General features: G+C 44.4%; 1 protein-coding gene across 1 annotated transcript in view; it reads left to right on the top strand.

The window, feature by feature from the left end:
* The window catches only part of DOK2 (docking protein 2), a 73,398-nt gene that overhangs the window by 44,506 nt on the left and 4,877 nt on the right, over positions 1-24,015 (top strand). The window contains exons 2-3 of the mRNA XM_068272311.1: positions 10,776-11,063; positions 22,223-22,325. Of these exons, the coding sequence (XP_068128412.1) occupies positions 10,776-11,063; positions 22,223-22,325 (391 nt within the window). The remainder of the gene's footprint in view (positions 1-10,775; positions 11,064-22,222; positions 22,326-24,015) is intronic.

Raw genomic sequence — 24,015 nt, forward strand, 5'->3', positions numbered from 1 at the left:
CAAAGATGCTGACCAGCCTCCCTGCTCACCGTACACTTTTTTGGCAGTTGGAGGGAGAAACTGTCATTCACTAAGTGCATTTTGAAAATAAAGAAATCCTTGTGAACCCCCATGAAGAGTTGGGCTAGTCCAAAACCTGTCGGTTCTGTCAGATTTCTACTATTTACTGTAACTGACAGCAACATAGGAGAAAAGTAATTTATGGCTCAATTTACTCAGGAAGAAGCATACGTTTTAATTTTATATGTTTACATATATTTTAAATTTTAAGATTTTCGCGACAGAGGTCCTTTAACCTCCCTGGCGGTAAGCCCGAGCTGAGCTCGGGCTATGCCGCGCAGGGAGATATCTCAGCCCCTGGTGGGGCGATTTGCACCATGTAAAGTGCTGTGCGCGCAGCTAGCACTTTGCTAGCTGCGCGCACAGCTTGATCGCCGCCACTCTGCGGCGATCGCCCGCACGCAGCGGCAGAAGAGGCCCCCCCCCCAGAGCCCTGCGCTGCCCGGACCAATGAGTTCCGGGCAGCGCTATGGGCTGGATCGAGTGCGCCTGACGTCAGGACGTCGGCTGACGTCCATGACGTCATGCCGATCGTCGCCATGGCGACAGGAGAAGCCAAACAGGGGAACGCGTTATATACGCGCTCCCCTGTTTGCTATTGTTGCCGGCGGCGATCGGACTAGAGGGCCACATGCGCCCTCTAGTGGTGTTTCATGTAGCTACCACTCTGGTAGCTTTACATGAAACAAAAAAAAATTAAAAAAAAGGTTTTTTTTCACCATTTGAAAAAAAAAATTAACCGCCAGGGAGGTTAAAGGACTTACGAGGCCAAAAGCCCTAAAAAAGTAAAGTACCTCCATGATGTTTAAATGCACGGAGGATGCCATTCGCGCCCTCCGTGCAGTTCCGCTTCCCCCTCCGATCCAAGCTACAGTACGTGGTTCGGGGGGCTGGCGGCAAATCGGACTGCGCAGCCGCGGCCAGCTCCGGCGGCCATATTAGGAGTGGCAGGAGAGCCCGACTCGGCCTGTGGGGTCATGATCGGAACGGGGGGCGATTTCACTAAGGGGACCCGGCACAACTGCACGGAGAGCGCGGATGGCGTCCTCCGTACATTTAAACATCATGCAGGTCTCGTAAGTCCTTTAAGTCCTTTGGCCTCGTAAGTCCTTTAAGTAATTTATCGCCTGGTATTGTTCCTTAAGGTGCGTACACAAGCACTATAACTGTCACCCATAGGAATCAGGACTCAATACCTTGGGCAACAGTTTTGGCCATGAGCTCACACATACACATCCCTTGGCTACAGCTAGCGAAGTATACTGTTGCTATAGGAATGGGAGGAGGGATGCCAGGGACAAGACATGATGGAGCGGCTCCCAGCAGGCACAGTAAGGAGGGGAACAATGCACTTGGCCATTGCCTGAAAATCCAGTGTGACCCTGAAATGGCCACCTTTGCTCAGTTCCATCTTGACAAGACATATATTTATATTGCATTTTTCTCCTGGCAGACTCAAAGCGCTTGAGCTTCAGCCACTAGGGGCACACTCAGTAGCCAGCAACAGTTTTAGAGAGTCTTGCCCAAGGTCTCCTTACTGAATAGATGCTGGCTTACTGAACAGAAAGAGACAATATTAAAACCCTGGTCTCCAGTGTTAGAGCCTTTACCAGCAGGGCTGGCGCTTCCATAGAGGCAAAGGGGGCAATTGCCCAAGGGCCCCAAAGGTGTGTATCCCCCTCCCTTCTAGCTATGGTGGCCCTATACATGCCTGCAGGGAATGAGGAAGAGAAGCACCGTGGAGAAGTCCAGAGTGTATAGCATGGTAATTAGGTAAGACCCCGCTGTGTGTACACTCTGGAATTATCAAGGGAAATGCGGAGATGAATAATGGGGTCCTCAACCCAACAATGTTTTCGGGCATATATGATGGATACTTAATGATTTTGTGTGGCTAGGAGTGTGGTGGGATAGGTCCTCGTCTGAAACAGCATCACAAAGCTAATATGGTGTATTGGTAAGAGTGTTTTACCAATAGTCTCAATGTAGGCTTTTCTTGTGCCAAATATACATTGACTGTTTCATATGTATCCTTTGGGAGGGAGTGTGTTTGGAGAGGGATTCCTTTATGAAATTCTTCACAGAATTCTTAAAATCTCATGTGAGAAACAACTTCCTAGCAGCAGCTGAAAAGCCATAGTGAGTCTGAGTCACTCTGTAATATTTCTCCTCCTCCTCCAATGGTGCTACAGCCCAATTAGAGCCTTGACCTCCTTCAGTTTTCTGCCCCATCCATTTCTTTCTATGGCTGTTTGTTTCCAGTTGTGTATCTTTAGCTGTTCTTTGGCATCTTTGTCGACTTTATCTGCCCATCTCTTTCTAGGTCTTCCAGTTGGTTTTCGTCCATCCATGTTCATCCTGTAATATTGCTTGAGAAAAGTTTTTGTGCAACTAAAACAAAAACTAAATTAGTAAAGACTTTTGTTGCGTCAATTTACATTGCACATAACCAGACCATCACTCTGCAGCTAACTGCAAATTGCTAGTAGCAGTAACATGGGGTCGCTCTCTGCCGATTGTATCAGTTTGCGGTGGACTTTAAAGAAAAGGGGCCATATGCAATTCCTTTTTTCTCCTAAGTTTTCTCCAAGGAGATAATTTTTCATCTTCTATCTAAAATAACTTTATTGTTTTCTGGTAGCGTAAGGAAAACTATAACTAAAAAAAGTTCCCCTGGGGGGTACTCACTTTGGGTGGGGGAAGCCTCCCGATCCTATAGAGGCTTCCCCCGTCCTCCTCTGTCCCACGGCAGTGTCACTCTGGCCCTCCGAACAGTGGGGATGTAAATATTTATCTTCCTGGCTCCAGCGCAGGCGCAGTATCGGCTCTCTGCTCGGAGATAGGCGGGAATAGCCGATCGCTGTCGGTCCGCTCTACTGCGCAGGGGCAAGTCTCCTGCACCAGCATAGTAGCGTGGACCCGACAGAGATCGGCTATTTCGGGCCTATCTCCATGCTGAGAGCTGCAGCAGTGCCCCCGCTGGAGCCAGGGAAGGTAAATATGTCAAGCCTTGTTGGGCTTGTTGAGCCAGGATTGCGGGATGCTTCGGGGAGCCAGCGCTGGACTGCCTGCAGCTTCAGGGGAGAGGGAAGCCTCATTGGGACCCTTAGGCTTCCTGTGAGAAAACGCGGAGAAGCCGCCGCGTGTACTGGCGGCAGGGCGGCTGATTCCGCGTCCAACGCGGCGGTCTGCACGCGTAAGCGTGCATCTAGTGACATGGCAGAACGTGGAAAAGCCGCCGCATGTACTGACAGCAAGGTGGCTGGTTCCGCGTCCAGCGCGGCAGTTTGCACGCAGCAGCGTGCAGCTGGTGTGGCTGAGCCTGTTAGTTCACACAGGTTTAGGAATACGCGCGCGCGCTGAAAGGCAGAACTTTTATGATGATTTAGGGGGGGATCAGCTGACCAGGCCGGTCAGCTGACCCCAGAGCTGCTAACCATTGGTTGATCACTTTAGGGTGGCGCCAGAGAGCACTGCTCTATATATGGTTACTGCTGGCCACTCTCAAATTGTCTGCCGTTGCGAACACTACGTGGAAGCACTCAGACCTTAGTCAGATCCAACAGTGTGTTTGAACCAGGAGGACCTGGGAATTTACACTGAGCCAGATTACTTGTGTTATTATTCTGTTATTCATTAGACTAGTTCCAGGGTGTAGAGACCACGGACCTCACACCCAAGACTAGGGAACTTGTGTTATTATTCTGTTATTCATTAGACTAGTTCCAGGGTGTAGAGACCACGGACCTCACACCCAAGACTAGGGAACTTGTGTTATCATTCTGTTATACTTCAGACTAGTTCCAGGGTGTAGAGACAACGGACCTCACACCCAAGACTAGGGAACTTGTGTTATCATTCTGTTATTCATCAGACTAGTTCCAGGGTGTAGAGACCATGGATCTCACACCCAAGACTAGGGAACTTGTGTTATCATTCTGTTATACTTCAGACTAGTTCCAGGGTGTAGAGACCACGGACCTCACACCCAAGACTAGGGAACTTGTGTTATCATTCTGTTATACTTCAGACTAGTTCCAGGGTGTAGAGACCACGGACCTCACACCCAAGACTAGGGAACTTGTGTTATCATTCTGTTATACTTCAGACTAGTTCCAGGGTGTAGAGACCACGGACCTCACACCCAAGACTAGGCATTGTTTGATATCTGTTATTACTTATTGCTTTCCTGACTTTTCCTCCGCTCTCTGATTCAATACCACGCATATCTGATATTCCGTTGCCAAACCCTGCCTGCCTTGGATACCGAATCAGTTTTCTGTCTTTGTACTTTGTCTGTCCGTGTGTTGCCGACCTGTCTTGCCCGACCCCGAGAGCTATCTCGCCTCTTAAGAGATAGTCTCCAGATCTGTCAGTGACATCCACCTTCAGGTGTCACTCACTCTCTGGTCCTTCCTACCTTCAGCCTGACTCCACCCCTTGGAGAGTCTCAGGCTGCTGGAAGGTTCTGTGCTCTCTGTGAGCAGTATTGCCCATACTGTCTAAGATCACCTGCTCATCAGGTGCGTTACTCAAAGTCATACTGTTACACCAAACACTCACGAGTATACATAGGTGTCCAGAGGTTAGAACTATATCTGTATTATTGGTGATACTGCAGATCACCAATAATCAGATTCTCTCTGCGTGCTGACACCGATCGTTACACTTCCCCCTCCTGAGGTGAGTACCCCCCAGGGGAGCTTTTTTTTGTTACAGCGTTTCTTTAAAAGGCATTTTATTGATAAGGAGAAAAGTGAATTGTATAAGGGCATAGGTATGCATGTTAGCAAACCTGTAATGGGATCCGTTCTAATGCACCTTCACACACGCAATCAAACCTTCAGTTCCTCTATCTTCAGCAGTGCTAACCTCGCCTACCTATGAAATGTCACTGCATCTTCAAGAAACCATACACTGTGAACATTTGTGGTCAGGATTGAGCAACTAAGTTATTTACATGTTTCAAAATAAAAAGCTCTCAAAATAACTTATACCAAACTTACTTAAAGAAATACTGAAGTGAAAATAAACTGCTGAGATAAACATGTGTGTGTACAGTGCCAAGCTAGCACACAAATATAACTAGGCTAAATTATTTTTTTCTTTCACTGCCTAAATGAGTTAAAGTAAACCAGAGACCTCATAAAGTAAAGATTTGATACTTACCCTGGGCTTCCTCCCGCCCCATAAACATGTCCCTTGCTGTCCTCCCGCGGCCTGGCTCAGTCGCGTCAATCCGGGTCTACTGCGCATGCGCGGGTGGCTTGTGCATGCACAGAAGACCCAGACTGGACCCAACTGAGCCAGTTACCGGGGCTGATCATGGCTGAACGGCGGACCGCTGGAGGACAGCGAGGGACTCAGACGTGTTTATAGGGCATGAGGAAGCCCTGGGTAAGTATCACATTTTTACTTTACAAGGTCTCTGGTACACTTTAACATTCAGTTATGCATGTAGCATTTTTAAAGTCAGGACTTTAGCTGATAAGGAATTACAGCCACAAAACTCTTTACTCTTTTGTCACAGAGAATGGCTTCTAAAAGCAGGGAAGAGATAATACGGTTGATCGAATTCACTTTTTTTTCCTAAGGTTTCTCATAGGAGATTATTTTTCATCTTCTGTTTAAAACTTTTCAAAACTCTGCAATTGAAAAAGTACCAAAAGGTACAGAGACAGAAGACACAGGGGGACAGAAGAGAACACAGAAGAGACAGAAGAGGACACAGGGGAAAAAGGAGGACACAGGGGAGAGAAAGGAGGATACGGGGGGGGGGGGGGGGGGCAGAACAGGACACAGGGGGCAGAGGAGAGACACAAGAGCTATAAGGAAAGCACAAGGGGAACATAATACTTTAGGGAAAAAGGTCCATAAGACGTCCCTGCACCATGGATGCACCAGGTTTAGTACATTTTTTTACCCTGGTTTTTGTCCTCTAAACTTAGGTAAGTCTTATAGTCCGGAGCGTCTTATAGTCCGGAAAATACGGTAGCTAAAAAAACACGGTCATTTTTTTCGGAGTATTTTCTTGCTTGCTGGTGGCCTAAAGGGCATTTTATTGATAAGATGTGAAAATGTATCGAATAATTTTAAAAAATCAAACCAATCTATATATAGGTAATCCCCGCCGATACGAACGGCATGGATTATGCTGGAACGAGTAAACAAAACAATTCAAATTGGACTTTTGTTTGAGAAAATCGATTCTAAAACATTCAAAGAAGAAATGGCTTTTAAACTTGTAAAAGCAGGTAAAAAGGGCAGAGGTGACACAGAGGGGGACACTATAGGCATGGGGGGGGGGACAGAGGTGACACAGAGGGGGACACTGGAGGCACAGGGGGGCACAGAGGAGGTACAGGGGACAGATTTGGCACAGTGTTCCAACTTAAGAACAGATTCAGGTTAAGAACTAACCTACTACAGTCCCTATCTCATTCGTTAACCGGGGACTACCTGTATATAACATTGTATGTGTGTGTATGTATGTATGTATGTGCCGCCATAACTCTAAAACGCCTTTACTGATTTTAACAAAACTTGGTATAGAGATTCCCTTACTACCAGGGAAGATATATTCTGGGGTCTCATTCTCCCCCCCCCCCCCCCCCCCCCCCCCCCCCCCTACCCCTGCACACCTAGGCAGAGCCACAAACAGCCAATCAGATTTCACCCATTTACATCAATGGCAAAGATTTTAAAAGTCTGTCATTCTCACAGTATTAAGCTTAGAGTCCACAAACTTGGCACAGTTGGTTACTTGGTGACCGAGGTTACAAATTCAGGGAAAGTGGGTGGAGCATAAAACATCCATCAAATTTCAGCCATTCATTTTAAATGGGAAAATGTAAACTGTAGTCATTCTTAGACTGTTATTCGCAAGGTTTTTAAACTTGGCACACTTAGTCACCGGGTGACTGGGATTAATATTCAGGAAAGTGGGTGGGGCCTATAAAAGCCAATCAAGATTTACCTATTGAATTTCAAAGGGAATATTTAAATTGCTGTCATTCTTGCACTGTTAATGCCAATTGCCTCAAACCTGCTACAGTTGGTCATTGGTTGACTGGGTTCAAATTCACAAAAGGGGGGGGGGAGGAGCCACACACAGACTATCAGATTTGATTTATTTCAATGGGAAATTTAAATTATTGATGCCAAGGACCCCAAAACTCATAACCTTGGTCATTGAGTGACTGTATCAAGGTTGGAAAATCAGCCAAATACATACTGGGGCATGCCGGGTCTTCCGCTAGTATACCATAAAACATATAATCGATTCTCCTGAAAAATTTAATATTTCTGGAAAATGATTAACCACTTCTTAACCGCAGGGTTTTTTACCTAAAAACCACAGCAATTTTCACATTTAAGGGAGGCAAGGGTTAATGGGCTTAATAGGGGTATAATTTATTCAAAAAAAAAACCTCACTGATGCTGATCACTCACTAATGCTGTATTAGTTATCTGAGATCCTCTCACGAGTGATCTCAGTAACTGTAACAGCATAGTGACTGATTCAATGTTTACACACATTCTGAATGAATTAGCACTGTCATTGGCTTTGGCAGTGCTCATTCAAACTTGCAAGCACTTTGATTGGCTTTGTGAACACATGTTCACATCAGCCAATCACAGACCAGCTGGTGCCCAACGCATCCGCGTCCACGCGAACGCGATCGCGCACAGCAGGAAAATAAACAGGAGTTGCTTATCTACGCCCCTGTGACTCAGGTGAATTTTAAAGGGGCGTAGATAAGCGTGGCAGAGGTTGCCAAGTGGTTAAACATTCAGTTTTTGTATTTTTCTATTACAGTTTCACCTTGTTGTGTCTCTGAGTGTGTGTTTTGAGTGCAGAGGGTTAATGATTGTTTTCATAAAACTAATAACAAGCTTACTGTAGGTTGGTTTTGGTCAAGCGTTTGTCATTTAAGGAGAGTGGCGCTATACAAATACTAAATAATAATAATAATATTAACATGCATGTCTGACCACCATAACTTATGTATGAACTCCCCTGCTTAGCACCATGTCTTGCATGATGCTACTAATACTATTTTGATGTCCTGAATGTTATATTGCCTTTTGTGACAAACAGGTGGTCCCCTACTTGGAACCAATACCAGGACAATTTATGTTCTCCTATTCCAAAGCTTTTATAATCCCAGATTTATAAAGGGTTGATCAGATTTTGTAGTATGGTTCGGTGATCTCTTCTGTGAGAAGTAGCAGATCACCAGCTGTGAATGTTACTTTTTGTCTTGAAAAAAAAAAGCAAAATGTGACTCATCTGATTATTGTGTACTGCTGTACTTCTTAAAGTGAACCTAAAGCTATAAAAAAAAATGAGATGAACTCACCTGGGGCTTCCCTTAGCCCCCTGCAGCCGATCGGTGCCCTCGCAGCTTCGCTCCGATGCCTCTGGACCCGCCGGCGACGACTTCCGGTTTCGCCGTCACCGGCCGACAAGCATGGGAACGCGAGTGATTGTTCGCGTTCCCAGCCTGTATATCGCCCCCTATGCTGCTATTGCGGCTTCTTAGCAGCATAGCAGCATAGGGGGCGATATACAGGCTGGGAACGCGAACAATCACTCGCGTTCCCATGCCTGTCGGCCGGTGACGGCGAAACCGGAAGTCGTCGCCGGCTGGTCCAGAGGCATCGGAGCGGAGCTGCGAGGGCACCGATCGGCTGCAGGGGGCTGAGGGAAGCCCCAGGTGAGTTCATCTCATTTTTTTTTTTTATCTTTAAGGCTCATGCACAAGTCCAACTTAAAGAGAAACTCCAGTGAAAATAATGTAATAAAAAAATACTTCATTTTTACAATAAATATGTATAAATGATTTAGTCAGTGTTTTCTCATTGTAAAAATATTTCCTCTCCCTTATTTACATTCAGACATTTATTACATGGTGACATATTTACTGCTGGCAGGTGATGTCAATGGAAGGAGACGCTGCTTGTATTTTTGGCAGTTGGAAACAGCTGTTATTTCCCACAATGCAACAAAGGCTCCCGCAGTGTGATGTCAGGACCTCAGTACTGTGAGGCGCTGACATCACACTCTGGGAGGGGTTTCACCACAAAATCAGCCACACAGAGCCCCCTGATGATCCGTTTGAGAAAAAGGAATCGATTTCATGGGAAAGGGGGTATCAGCTACTGATTGGGATGAAGTTCAATTCTTGGTTACGGTTTCTCTTTAATGCACAACCAACTGTACAACATGACCACTCACACAACAAGTTGTTTACCTGACAAGTACGTACACACACACACCAACCAACTAAACAACCAACTCACTTAAATACTATGCTAAACTAAATGACAACATGTCTGCATTCAAAAACAACAAAAGTTGTTCAAAAACTTATGCACACATTCCAACCTGCATGATAGTTGGACAGATTGATCCACTGGTTGGATCTGGCAAACAACCTGTTATCAGTTGGCCATTTGGTTGTTTGATAGCCATACACACACAGAACTATCTTCCAACAGACAAATTTTGAAGATAGTTAGACAGATTGTTGGTGTGTATGAGCCTTTAATGTGGCGACCTGCAGCAATCTAGAGAACACAGGGTTTAAAACAAACTCCATTGGCTTCTATTGTAGACTGGTGTTCTCTAATTTAAAAGTGGGGAATCCTACTTGGCGACTTATAGAGTTGGTGGTTGATTGCCCTTTATAAATACACGGGGTTCTCTACTTACAAACAGGTTCCACTCCGGGAGATTGTTTGTAAGTTGAATTTGTTTTGTTCTGTGTTAAACTCTAAATTTGGACACACAGTATATTATAAAGTATGTTTTTTGATTGTTTTTATTGTTCCTTTAAAGTGTTTAACCTAAGTATAAAAGTTTATACAATCCTGTAACATTTAACAATGTTTGTTTCTTGCTTAGTACAGCGCCATGGAATATGTTGGTGCTTTATAAACCAATAATAATAATAATTAATAAAAAAACAACAACAGTATAGTATATTTTATATATGAAGACAACTTTATGTGTATCTCTGAAACATTGTAACTCAAATTGTTTGTAAGTAGAGGAGTATCTGGACAGGAACTGTAAATTTGGGGGAAGATTTTGGCTAAAAGTAACATTCATAGAATATTGACTGTTATTTAAAGGAAACCCTATGTGAGAGACATCTGGAGGCTGACATACTTATTTCCTTTTAAACAATGCACATTGCCAGGCTGTCCTTCCTCTGCCTCTAATACTTTTAGCCATACACCCTGCATGCGGATCAGATATTCCTGAAAAAAAATCTGCCAAGATTAGCCACATGCTTGCTTTAGGTGTTTGATTCAGACTAGTGCAGTCAGAGACATCAGCAGGACTGCCAGGCAACCGGTATTGTTTAAAAGGAAATAAATATGTCAGCCTCCATATTTTTCTTACTTCAGTTGTCCTTTAGTTGCATCTCCCCCCCTCCCCCCCCCCCAACTGCTGCACACTGCAAATGTTTTATAACTTGCAAATTGCCATTCCTGCCTTCAGGAAAAGTCACTTTTTAAAGTATTTATGATATAATCAGGCTGTCAGCAGATGTCCTCATACAAGCTGATCAACCTCGGGTTCTTTTTTTTTTTAATAACAAAGACACATACTATACAGTATAAATCCGTTTGTTCATTTCCCTTATTTCCATAATACTCTGTTGTCCTGCACAGAACTCATACTTGTCTTTGTCCTGTTACAGAAGTGGAAGAAAGTTTGGGGAGTTTTGTATGGAGCTACAGTCACAGGATTGGCCCGTCTGGAGCTATATGAGGGCTCTCAGCCCCCGGAGGCCGGCCGCAGGCAGGAATACTGGAAGTTACTGCAACTCAATGAATGTGTGAGCCTATCAGAGCGCGTTGCAGAGAGCAGCCCAAAGGACACTCTGGCATTCAGCATTGAGACGGCTCAGAGAGTGTACCTCATAGCCAGTGAGACATCCGAGCAGCCCAACTGGGTGAAGTCACTCTGCAGCTTGGCCTTTCCTCAGGTGAGAGAGAAATCCAAACTGATCAAAAAAAAGCACTGCATAAGGTGTCAGCACTATATAAATACTAAATAATAATTATTTTTTTCAGTCGTATCTAAATAGAGCAATGTTTGGAAATTCTGATTAATGCAAGCCTGTGAGATGCACATGTCAAACATTTACATATAAATTGTATTAGCAAAGCACTCCTCAAATGGAAAAGGATGGATGTGTCTCGGTAAATCCAGCTGCACTCCGGATCACTTAGTAGTAGTAGAAAAGATGACCGGCACCATCCATATATTCATGCTCTTTTATTTTCATATATCATACATTGCAGCAGTAAAGGCAACGTTTCAGGGTAACCACCCCTTTGTCAAGCTGTGCTGTCAATGCTCAAACTGAATACACAACATATACCTCTATTTATATCCCAGCAAAAGCCTCAAGTAGCCAATCATATGATTCTGGCTAACCACTAGCCAATCATATCAGTACCGCCTCATGCGGACCTGATGGGGAACTAACATGGGTTACATGCTATTGGAGAATTCAAACTGAACTACCCACCTCCTCTTTCCTCTCCACAAACCGCCTCCACCAACACATCCGCATGCGCCAGGTTATCACAGCCGTATCTCCCACCAGGCCGCCGCTCCGGCGGACCTGATGGGGAACTTGCCCGAGTGACGCGCGGTGCGGGGCTAAGCCCCACCCCCCGCGTCTCCCTAGCGACGACAGACGCAGGCGGCGAGTATCGCCGCTCTGCGCTGTGTGATATAATGAAGGGGAGTGTCAGCAGAGCGGCCAATGGGAGGGCACCTCCCCATTAAGATGTGTGGCAACCTCATTGCATATACACAATACTGCAAACCTTACATTGCAACATATTACAGGCTGGTAAGGGTGGCCAGCACAGAAAAAAGGAAGAGGCATTAACATCAAATATAGAGGCACTCCATATATATGTTATATCGTAGTGAAGAGCGGAGAAACTCACCCAGCATATTATATCCTATCTATAGTCTAGTGAAAAAGCTGATGTACATAAAACAACTCCATATTATGAATACAATGTCACTATATGGACATCATATTCGAAGCTGGATACAGTGGAACAGGGAAAACACATCAAATAAATGGTAATAAATCAAATTCTCTATTCAAACCCCGTGGTTCCATTGTGTCCAGCTTCTTGATCCAATATGCTTCTCTGTACAGCAGTCTTTTCACTCTATCACCACCTCTCCTAAGGGGCCCAACCTGTTCAATAATCATAAATCTCAATTGGCTGACATGGTGTCTAGCCTGATGGAAATGATATGCTACAGCTTGGTCAGATCTTCTGTGTAGTTTGCCCAATGTAGAGTAGTCCACATGGACATTTTAATGCATACACTACATACTTTGAATCGCATGTAAAACAGTCATAGATTTTAAACTTAGTACCCTTATGGGGGTGTACAATCTGATCACCCCTAATTACTGAATTACAGTGAACACAGTTCATACAGGGAAATGTACCTCTACGATTAGATTTTGACTGACCTCTAGGAGTGGAATCTGCATGAACCAAATGGTCACGTAAGTTGGGAGCCCTTTTGTAGGAGATGAGCGGTGGATTTTTAAAAAAACCTATATCAGGAAAGCTGTCAGAGAGTAAATACCAGTGTTTCTTAATAATTTTAGCTATACGATCACTCTGTGTATTGTATTTTGTCACAAATGGTATTCTCTCTAGAGATGAGCCGAAATTTTCGAAATTTCGAACTGCTTTTATTACGAATGCGAAATTTAACATTACGACCCAAATTCGTAATTTCGTAATTAATTTTCAAATCGTAATTTACAATTTCGTAATCGAAATTTCACTCCCGTAATGACGAATTTCGTGTCTCCAACCGAAATTTTACTGTTTCAGGTTTGTAAGGGTTTCTATCCCTCTAGATGCCTAAAATGAATAGCACAGCCAGCCAGCCAGCCAGCCAGCCGCCTCCTCCTCCTCCCCCTCCCTCCCTCCCTCCTCCCTCTCTCTCTCTCTCCCTCTCCCTCCCTCTCTCTCCCTCTCTCTCCCTCTCTCTCCCTCTCTCTCTCTCTCTCTCTCTCTCTCTCTCTCTCTCTCTCTCTCTCTCTCTCTCTCTCTCTCCCCAGAGATCTGTAGTATTTCAAAACCATACTCACATTCATGACATGTCCAGGGATCAAACCCAGGCCAACCACATGGAAGACAGCTATGCTCACCACCATACCACCAAACACACACTAAATAGACTGCTAACCTAAATCTTACTTGTAGACAGTCATATGAGACACATGCTGGGTGCAGGGCTTTGTGATTGGACCATGGACCATGCGATAGAGTGAGGTGCAAAAATGAAATCATGCCTAGCAGAGGATGGTTTCACAATGCTAAATGCTAGGCTGGCTGTGGTGCAATTGGTTAGTGCGTCTGGCTGGTAACAGCAAGGTTACAGGTTCGATTCCATCCAGGCATGTCTTTTCCTTTTGCGTTCAACAGTTGTCCAAACAGAGCCAACAGAGCCCCAGATAGCCATGTAGAGTTAGGTCACAGCTAGCCTGGCTGTGGTGCAATTGGTTAGTGTGTCTGGCTGGTAACAGCAAGGTTACAGGTTCGATTCCATCCAGGCATGTCTTTTCCTTTTGAGTTCAACAGTTGTCCAAACACCGAGCACAAAGTTTTGCATGCGTAAAGTTTTACGCACGCAAAATACCCCATGGGGTTCAATGGCGCAGCGCGCGCACGCAAAAGGAAAAGACATGCCTGGATGGAATCAAACCTTGCTGTTACCAGCCAGACACACTAACCAATTGCACCACAGCCAGGCTAGCTGTGACCTAACTCTACATGGCTATCTGGGGCTCTGTTGGCTCTGTTTGGACAACTGTTGAACGCAAAAGGAAAAGACATGCCTGGATGGAATCGAACCTGTAACCTTGCTGTTACCAGCCAGACGCACTAACCAATTGCACCACAGCCAGGCTAGCTGTGACCTAACTCTACATGGCTATCTGGGGCTCTGTTGGCTCTGTTTGGACAACTGTTGAACGCAAAAGGAAAAGACATGCCTGGATGGAATCGAACCTGTAACCTTGCTGTTACCAGCCAGACGCACTAACCAATTGCACCACAGCCAGGCTAGCAGTGACCTAACTCTACATGGCTATCTGGGGCTCTGTTGACTCTGTTTGGACAACTGTTGAACGCAAAAGGAAAAGACATGCCTGGATGGAATCGAACCTGTAACCTTGCTGTTACTAGCCAGACGCACTAACCAATTGCACCACAGCCAGGCTAGCTGTGACCTAACTCTACATGGCTATCTGGGGCTCTGTTGGCTCTGTTTGGACAACTGTTGAACGCAAAAGGAAAAGACATGCCTGGATGGAATTGAACCTGTAACCTTGCTGTTACCAGCCAGACACACTAACCAATTGCACCACAGCCAGCCTAGCATTTAGCACTGTGAAACCATCCTCTGCTAGGCATGATTTCATTTTTGCACCTCACTCTATCGCATGGTCCAATCACAAAGCCCTGCACCCAGCATGTGTCTCATATGACTGTCTACAAGTAAGATTTAGGTTAGCAGTCTATTTAGTGTGTGTTTGGTGGTATGGTGGTGAGCATAGCTGTCTTCCATGTGGTTGGCCTGGGTTTGATCCCTGGACATGTCATGAATGTGAGTATGGTTTTGAAATACTACAGATCTCTGGGGAGAGAGAGAGAGAGAGAGAGAGAGAGAGAGAGAGAGAGAGAGAGAGAGAGAGAGAGAGAGAGGAGGAAGAGGAGGCTGGCTGGCTGGCTGTGCTATTCATTTTAGGCATCTAGAGGGATAGAAACCCTTACAAACCTGAAACAGTAAAATTTCGGTTGAAGACACGAAATTCGTCATTACGGGAGTGAAATTTCGATTACGAAGGCATCTAGAGGGATAGAAACCTTTGCAAACTTTAAAATACTAAATTTCGTAATTACGAAAATTTGCGTAATTTGCGAAAATTACGAAATTTCGATTACTGCTAAAATCGTAATTGTAGTAATTTCGCGAAATTTCGGAAATTCGTAATTAGGTCATTACGCTCATCCCTAATTCTCTCTCTGACATCCTTCCGTTGTCTCCTCCCTTCGGTGCTATCTTCAACTACCCTAGACTATGTCCTCAGGGTAACCTCTACGAATAAATTTATCTTGCATCTCATCTATCCTCCGTGTCCTGACCCCATCATCATCAACTATCCTATGAACCCTCTGAAACTGTCCTACTGGGACGGATCTCCTGGTAGCCCACGGATGAAAACTCCCAAAGTGCAATAGGGAGTTCACATCCGTGGGCTTTGTGAAGAGATCCGTAACCAGTCTATGGTTCTTCACCATTACCAGTGTATCTAAATAACTAACCTGTTCTTTAGAACTATGTACAGTAAGTTTGATATCTGTACATCTCTTCATCAATTGTTCAACAAATTCAAGTAGGGTCGAATGTGGCCCCGCCCACACGCAAAATACATCATCTATGTAACGGAACCACTGGATCGCATGTTTCTGAAAAAGTGAATTAGAATAAACAAACATTTCTTCATACACTCCCATATATATGTTTGCGTAGGACGGAGCCACATTCGACCCCATAGCTGTGCCCCTCATTTGCATATAGTACTGTTCTTCAAATCTAAAGTAGTTGTATTTAAGAACCATCTCCAATAACGTACACATAAACTGGATCTGTGCTACATTTACATATACAGTCCCCAGTATCCAGCAACGGCGGGGATCGCCTGATGTTGGATACATGTGCTTGCCAGTTGCTTGAGCAACCGGCTGATAAAGCACAAACCTCCCCCCGTGCAGCATAAAATACTCACTGAGTGTCCAGCGATGTCTTGTAGCCTTTCTGAAGCTCCTAGCGGCTTTCCGGCTTCCTCTGTTTACGGTGCCCGGCGCGTCACCCGACCCACGTCTTGTCACGTGACATGCCAGGATCCGTACATAGACACTGGAAAACTGCTAGGAGCTTTAGGAAGGCTAGTATTTAATGGCCTGCAAACCCCACCAAAAACAATCAAATTACAGACCCTGTTATCCTCTCAGGCATGCCGGTCAGTTGAGACTTCCGCTTGTCTGAGTTCTGGATAACCAGAACTTTTCTTTAGTAATTACCTCAGTAGAGGGAAACCTCTGCATCCTCCAGAGGCTTCCTACCTCCTCCTCCCGACCACCACACCAGTGTTTGCAGTCCTGCTCCCATACGTCAGCGAAGGCAGCCGCACTGCCTAGGCGCAGGACGGCTTGAGCCTGCGCCAGTGTCGGACTGGGAGCTGGGAAAGCTGAGGAAATCCACTTGCTGGCCAAGCAGCAGTAATCAGGTGTTGCTGCTCACAGTGAAGACTAGCTGCAGGCTTCTATTGGGAGTGATAACCCAGGGTTACTGCTGCTTGGCCTGCAGGTGGATTTCCTTAGTTTTTCCACCTCCCAGTCCGACACTGGCCTGCGCAGTAGCTGAGCCCATTCGGCACCATGCTACTGCATAGGTGCAAGTTGTCTTTGCCTGTGCAGTGAAGTCAAGCTCCATCAACGAGCTGTGGGAAGTCCAGTGCTGGACTGGTGAGATGGAGGGTGCGGGGGAAGACTCTGCTTGGGTAATTACCCATTCGGAGAACTTTTTTTCCCTTCAAGTTCTCTAACAATGTTGTAGCATGACACAATGTTGGAGCAGTAAACAGTAGAGCTGGCCAATGAGATACGAATAATTCTGGATTGCATGCAAATGTTATGCAAATTACTATTGTTGATTTGATTGGCCTCATTGTAAGCTGCAAACCATTTGCTTTCATTCCAGTAGAAATGATTAAATAAAGCTACCACAAGGACTAGGTCAGTTGCTTCCAGTTTGTATCTATACTGCAGAGTGTGGTATGTGTTGGCACCCACTGATTGGCATACTAGTTAGGAAAACCTGTCACTCAAATCAGCAGATCTTTCAACAAATATAACATTTGTATTTGTTATAAATATTATTTTTCTGAATAACTCATACTTTAAAAACATATATTTTCAGATAACTCAAAAAGAAAAAAAATTCTATACATACTGTAATTTGTGAGTGTAGCTGGTATATACAGTGTAAATGATGGTCAATGCTTGCCCTGCCCTGCAGCTTTGTTGATTGAATCAGAATCTCTAGATGTATGGCTACATGAAGATTTCAGCTAGTAAACTTTCTTCAGACTTTATTCCTGTTAACTGACAATGTTAGAACATACAATCAGAAGGCAGTGGAGAGTTTCATCCAGATACATTAATTACAAGGGATCTTACAAGGATTGTGAGGTATTTATGGCAAATAGATAAGACCCTTGGTTTACTTAAAGTGGATCCGAGATGAACTTTTACTCATTGCATAATTGTGTTCCTTTCCTATTATTTATAGGGCATTCCTCAAGCCAAATACTTTTTTGTTTTTGTTTTAATACTATAATTCCCTATAAACTAAACAAGCCACGCCCACAGGTTTTCAGAGAGCCTTGGCATTTTGATAGTAGCAAGGGCTCATGGGAGCTCAGTCTGGGCAGGAGGAGGGGGAGGTATTACTAGCCAGAGATTTCAGAGGCAGAGCGGAGAATGGAGGAGGAGAGGGGATTCGTTTTTTTTCCTCAAGATACAGATAAGCCTGCTTCTGTGTAATGTTTACAACATGGCTGCTGTCATTGTATCACAGGAAGAAATAATCATATTCTATTAAAGCTGTTTGCAGCTAGATTTGCTGTGTAAACTATCTAAACTTTAGATAAGATATATAGACAAGTTATTTGTTATAGTTCATTTATCATCTCGGATCTGCTTTAAAGGAATATTGAAGTCTTAAAAAAAAATTATTTTAACTTACCACAACGTTCTGATTCCCTCCGGCCAGCAGCAGTGACCTCTGCAAAGCCGGCTCGTCGCCACCAGTTGCAGGCTACTGCTATGCATATGCATAGGTATAATTTAGTTAGTGTTAGGTCCCCTCCCATGGAGGAAAGACTTCTACGACAGTGGGAGGGACGAGTACCTAACAAGTTGCATGCAAGCTGTTAGAGGAAACCAACATCCTCCAAGCGGTAGACAGGTCATGTGTGTGCTCAGTGTGTACTTTATCCCATTAGTGGGGCTTGCACACTTTTGCAGGTAAGCATTCATCTGTTTTTAAGTAGCGCTGCTCAGCTCTTTACTACTGCACATGCACAGCCCAAAGCTGTGCGCACCGTGACCGCACTCCGGCGGCTGGGAGCGCTGTGCGAATGCGCAGTAGTGATTCACGCATACTGCCGGAGACCTAAATATTCCTTTAATGGCTACATAAACTCAGGCTGACATGGGGAGCTTCTTACAGACCCTATACTGTTCACTGCATGCTCCTGGAGCCTGAAAACAGTGTATGTTACTGTGCAGGGGGGCACTCAGAGGGGGAACAGTGATTCTAAGGAGAGGGGGGGGGGGGTGCCCCAGCGAGCCCCAGTGTAGAGCCACCATGATCTACTCACATTAAAGTGCAGCCACCACAACTCCCTCTGCTTATAAAAATTGTGAAATCCTGAATTACATGTACATGCAGCCATTTCTATATGCACTGTGTGTTGCATGGAATCCCTCCAGGCTCCAGGTTTTATGGTTCAATAGCATTTTATTAAATGCACAAAAAAACAAAAAAAACAAATAGTAGTCGATGGTACCTTGCCAAGTTTTCATCCTTTTTCCTTTGTAGTGATTGCGTCTTTCATGCAGGCACAACTGCCCACATCTACATGTATATTATAATGCTCAACGTCTGTCCATTGCCTGTTTGAAGCTACACCCTATTTAGGCGTACATTGCAAAATGCCACATGCTAATTTGGGTGTGGGCATTAACAAAAAAAAAAATCCCGGTTAAAGGAGCATTTTATAGCGGTAGTAGAATATCGGTAAATTTACTGATATTCTACAACATAATTAATATAGTGAAATATTGATAATTTTTGCCAATATTTCACTATGACCTAACCTCTCTCTACTCTCACACAAAACCCTCCCCTGGTGGGCAACTAATAACCCTCCCCCGGGCAACTAATAACCCCCTTAACTAATGACCCCCCGGCAACTAATAACCCTCCCCCGGGCAACTAATAACCCCCCTAACTAATGACCCCCCGGCAACTAATAACCCTCCCCCGGGCAACTAATAATTGCCTAACTCATGACCCCCTTGCAGCTAATAACCCTCCCCCGGGCAACTAGTAACCCTCCCCGGCAACTAATAATCCCCCTAACTAATGACCCCCCTGCAACTAATAACTCTCCTCCTGGGCCATTAATAATCCTTTCTGGGCAACTAATAACCCTCCCCCAGGCAACTAATAACCCTCTGCCCTGAAGAACTAATAACTCTCCCCCTGGGCAACTAATAACCCTCTAACTAATGACCCCCCGGCAACTAATAACCCTCCCCCAGGCAACTAATAACCCTCTCACCTGAGCAACTAATGACCCCCTGCAACTAATAACCCTCCTCCTGGGCAATTAATAATCCTTTCTGGGCAACTAATAACCCTCCCCCAGGCAACTAATAACCCTCTGCCCTGAAGAACTAATAACCCTCCCTCTGGGCAACTAATAACCCTCTCACCTGAGCAACTAATAAACCCCCATGGCAACTAATAACCCCCAGCACCTAACCTTAAAGCCCTCATCAACAAAAAACTGTTGCCCACTAAATAGCAGGAGCTGGGGCTGCCCAATATGCAAACTACGGCTACCGCTGAGCCGGCTATTTGGTGCGCACCCTTCTTTATCGCGCTAAAATTAGCTGCTCCGCTGTACAGTCCCGTTCAGTACACCTCAGGTTGTCATATGACACAAGAGGGAAGGAAAAAGTGTTTTATTAGTAATATCTTCTGAACGCCTTGCAGTCATATACTTTACAATTCCAAAGGGGAATTGTTTATATTTTTCTTTTCTATGGAGGTGGGGCTACGCTTTAACAAACAAGTATCCACAATGGTTACACAGCATTTGTCAGATATATAACTATATATATAACTTATATATATAAATATATATAAGTAGCTCACGGGGCACCGTGGATCAGTGTTCTCATAGCCACAGCCTGCACTAGTATTTTATTTGTTCCTGGACTTTGCTTTGACCATTGTTGTGCTTCATTAATCGAGGAATTGTCAGAAATGCAGATATTGTCTGCGTGTCTCCATGCTTACATTACAAAATTTTGGAGAATTTATTGGTGTTTTGCTGCCAAAATCTGCAGTGCATTCCCTTGGGCCCTATCAAAAATCCCGCATTTGTCCTTCTTGTGATGGTAAGACTGGTAGTAAGAAATGTGCTTTTTATAAATGGCCCAGTTGTAGGATGTTTTATATGTGCATCTGGATCAATATAAAATGATTTTTACTTTCCTGTAACAATAAACATTAAAAGGGCTCTGAAAGCTAAAATATAGATGATGACATAAGATATAACATTTTAAAATACACTGTACACAACAGATAACTGTCATAATAATGTAAAAAGGGAAATTTTACTTCCACTAAGTCAAACTTCATACCACCTACAGTGCTGCATGCCAGTGTTTTGGATTTTTTTTATTACAGTATTGCTACTTTTAATTTTTGAAAAGATTCATCAAAATGTACAATTTGCTAATGGCAAGCTGCATGTTTAATTTTTGTTACTGATATGGAGCCTGATAGGTTATTATCAGATACAATTAACAAATAACATTTCTATGGGTAATTCCATGGCCGTTCAACATAGTTTTTAGTACCGCAACTCCCATTTTTTAAAGAGGGGGGGAGAAGCAAAGGGAAAGGAGGGGGAGGGGACACGAGTCTGGGACGTAGCTGCGATAGAGAAGCTGGGTTCCAGCGCTCCCAGACACGCGTGACACCGCGGTGTCTCGGGGCGCACTGCGCTTTAACCAGAGTCATTTCTCGTGAAGTAAGCGAGACCAAAACGTCAAACTTTCAGGAAAGGTAGTTCAAAGTGTGGCCTTTAACATATCCAAAAATACAAAAAAAAAAACGAACGGTATGTGTTTATTTGAAGTTTTCAAATTTTAAAAAAATATTGAAAATTTTTCATTAAACTTTAGATAAATATCTTTCCAACAAGCTCAAACTGCCATCTGTGCAATGTTTTTTGACAAAGTTATGATTTTTTGAAAATTGATCTACGTCAAAATTGTCCATTTTGACTTTGAGCCACTGCTCAGCCATATTTCGGAATTTTTCACTAAAATTTAGTTTGGGGGGGGTTTAGGGGGCACTGATCATGGGGAAAAAATGTGGTCAAAATCAGAGAGGTCAAATACAGAACTATGTTGAACGGCCATGGAATTACCCCTACATAATTTTACCCTCATTGAAGGTGTAGAAAAATTGTCAGTCTTAAAGTACCCTGAACTGAGAGGTGGTTAGATTGTTCTAGGAGCCGTTATGTGAATGGTGTTGGGACATATGTCATAGCACCGTTCTCTCAGTCCAGTGCCCCCAGAAGTCCCCATTCTAGTCAGCCGAAATCTTCGACCAACTAGAAAGTAGAACATGGGCGGGGAGGAAATGGCAGTTTTCCTCCCTAGGAACGCCCCTGATCACGCCCACTTGTACCACGCAATTTTATTACCTGTAAAAAAAAAAATCCACACATAACTCACCTACTCCGGGTTCCCTTCGCTGTCTTTTCTGCCCTGTCATTCCGCCGCCGTGTCCTCTTTTATCTGCTGGCATCTTCACCGCTACAGCGCTGCCTCAGAAGTACTTAAGGTTACTTCCGGGTCAGCGCCTAATCGTACATAAAGGTCTGGTGATATCAAAAGCTGATGCTGTATTTATTTATATACTATGCCACGTCTTCCTCCAGCTGCTAGGTGGCGCTGTGTTAGTAAACAGTATATGGCATCTTCATTCATGCCAATTACCTTGCTAGACAGATTCTCTCCTTCATTATTCTGAGCACCTCACTGGAAAAATTACCCCTGAATTATTACCCCCGATAATCTTTTTCCCAGTTTTTCTGAACACCCCTCATTGTGAGAAGGCTTCTGGTCTCTTTATAGTTATATAAGTTTTAATATAAAGTATAACAGATAACAAAACAACTTTCTGATGTTAAACTTCCTCTGTTTTCAGGAACGGCGCTCTCTGGAGAGATCAGGCAGTCAGCCTCTCTGTTCAGGAGGTTTACAGCTACAGGAAAACTCCATCTACAGCACAAGCCAGGAGACCGTACCAGGTAAGAACAGCTCCTTATATGGAAGTTAAAGTAGGACATCTTAGAAAATGTAGAAAAAGGAAGGTGTCTCCTGCACACTTCATTTTCAAAACTGCTTTAAAATTGACACTTGCAGCCCAGTTTTGGCAAGATCAGGTGAGGAGGATGTTGAATGGATGTCTATGGATGTTACTGATGACTTCTGTTGGGAGAAAAAAATAGTCTCCCCTCCATTTGCATGAATGCGACTGGTCAGCTTATTTGGCCAATCATGTACAGGTCTGGATTTCTGGAAAGGCTACAGAGTCCTGGGTCTAGGGTGGCTGCTTCCCAAGGAGGCAGGTGGACATAGAAAAGGGGCTGCTGCATATGGAAGAGTAGGCTAAAAAGGAACAGAGAGGCTTCAAATAGAGAGCAACATCACTTGTGAGGCCACATCTGGAGTATGGGATAAAGTTTTGGGCACCACGCTAAGGCTTCTTGCACACCAAGACGTTGTGTTAGGTGTCACGTTAAGGTCCCATAACGTGCACCTAACACAACGTATGGTGCTGCAAAAGCCGACGGTAGAGTGAGCCGCGTTCGGCGGCTCGATTCCTATAATGTCTCCCAGAGTGGCGCTGATTGGCCAGCGGGACCACGTGATGCGGAGCGAGACACTCCGCATCACGTGGTCCCGCCGGCCAATCAGCTGCCGCCAGTGCAGTGAATATTAAGTAGCCATGTGCGCGGCTACTGTAGCTGGCTCTCCCCGCCTCCTCTCCGCCCCCCACTGCGCATGTGCAAACAGTCTAACGCGGCTATAGCCGCTCCAACGCCGTAGCATGCTGCACTTTGCACCGAACGTGCAGCATTACATGTAACGCAACGTGGGCTGTGTGAACAGCCCACTTGTGTTACATTGCTGTGCGTTGGGGGAGCGTTACAGGCGCACTAACGTGCGCCTGTAACGTCTTGGTGTGTAAGCAGCCTAAAGGAAGGATATTGACCATCTAGAACAGGTACAAACATGGGCAACTAAATTAATCGGGAATGGAAGGTCTTGCTTACCAAAACTGGGTTTATTTACAGTGGAATGCGAAAGTTTGGGCAACCTTGTTAATGGTCATGATTTTCATGTATAAATCATTGGTTGTTACAATACAACAATGCCAGTTAAATATATCATATATATAGGAGACACACACAGTGATATTTGAGAAGTTAAATGAAGTTTATTGGATTTACAGAAAGTTCGCAATAATTGTTACAATAAAATTAGGCAGGTGCATACATTTGGCGCTGGGACTGGGAAAAATTGATGTCATTTCTTTTTTGTGGTGCCCAAATTTATGCACCTGTCTAATTTTGTTTAAACAATTATTGCGAACTTTCTGTAAATCGGATCCAATAAACTTAATTTCACTTCTCAAATATCACTGTGTGTGTCTCCTATATGATATATTTAACTGACATTTTTTATTGTAACAACCAACGATTTTGTACAGGAAAATCATGACGATTAACGAGGTTTCCCAAACTTTCGCATCCCACTGTAGCTTGGAAAAAACACAGCTAAGGGGTGACCTGATTAGCATGCATAAATACATCAGAGGTCAATACAAAAGCTTGGCAGATTAGTTTTTTTTCTGTGCAGCCAGGAAATCACCATGCGGGGACTGAAGCCACATGATGATTGGCTGGCTGCAGGGCACTCGCCCCTAACTAACCA

This window comes from Hyperolius riggenbachi, chromosome 3 (assembly GCF_040937935.1).
Source record: "Hyperolius riggenbachi isolate aHypRig1 chromosome 3, aHypRig1.pri, whole genome shotgun sequence".
Classification (NCBI taxonomy): domain Eukaryota; kingdom Metazoa; phylum Chordata; class Amphibia; order Anura; family Hyperoliidae; genus Hyperolius; species Hyperolius riggenbachi.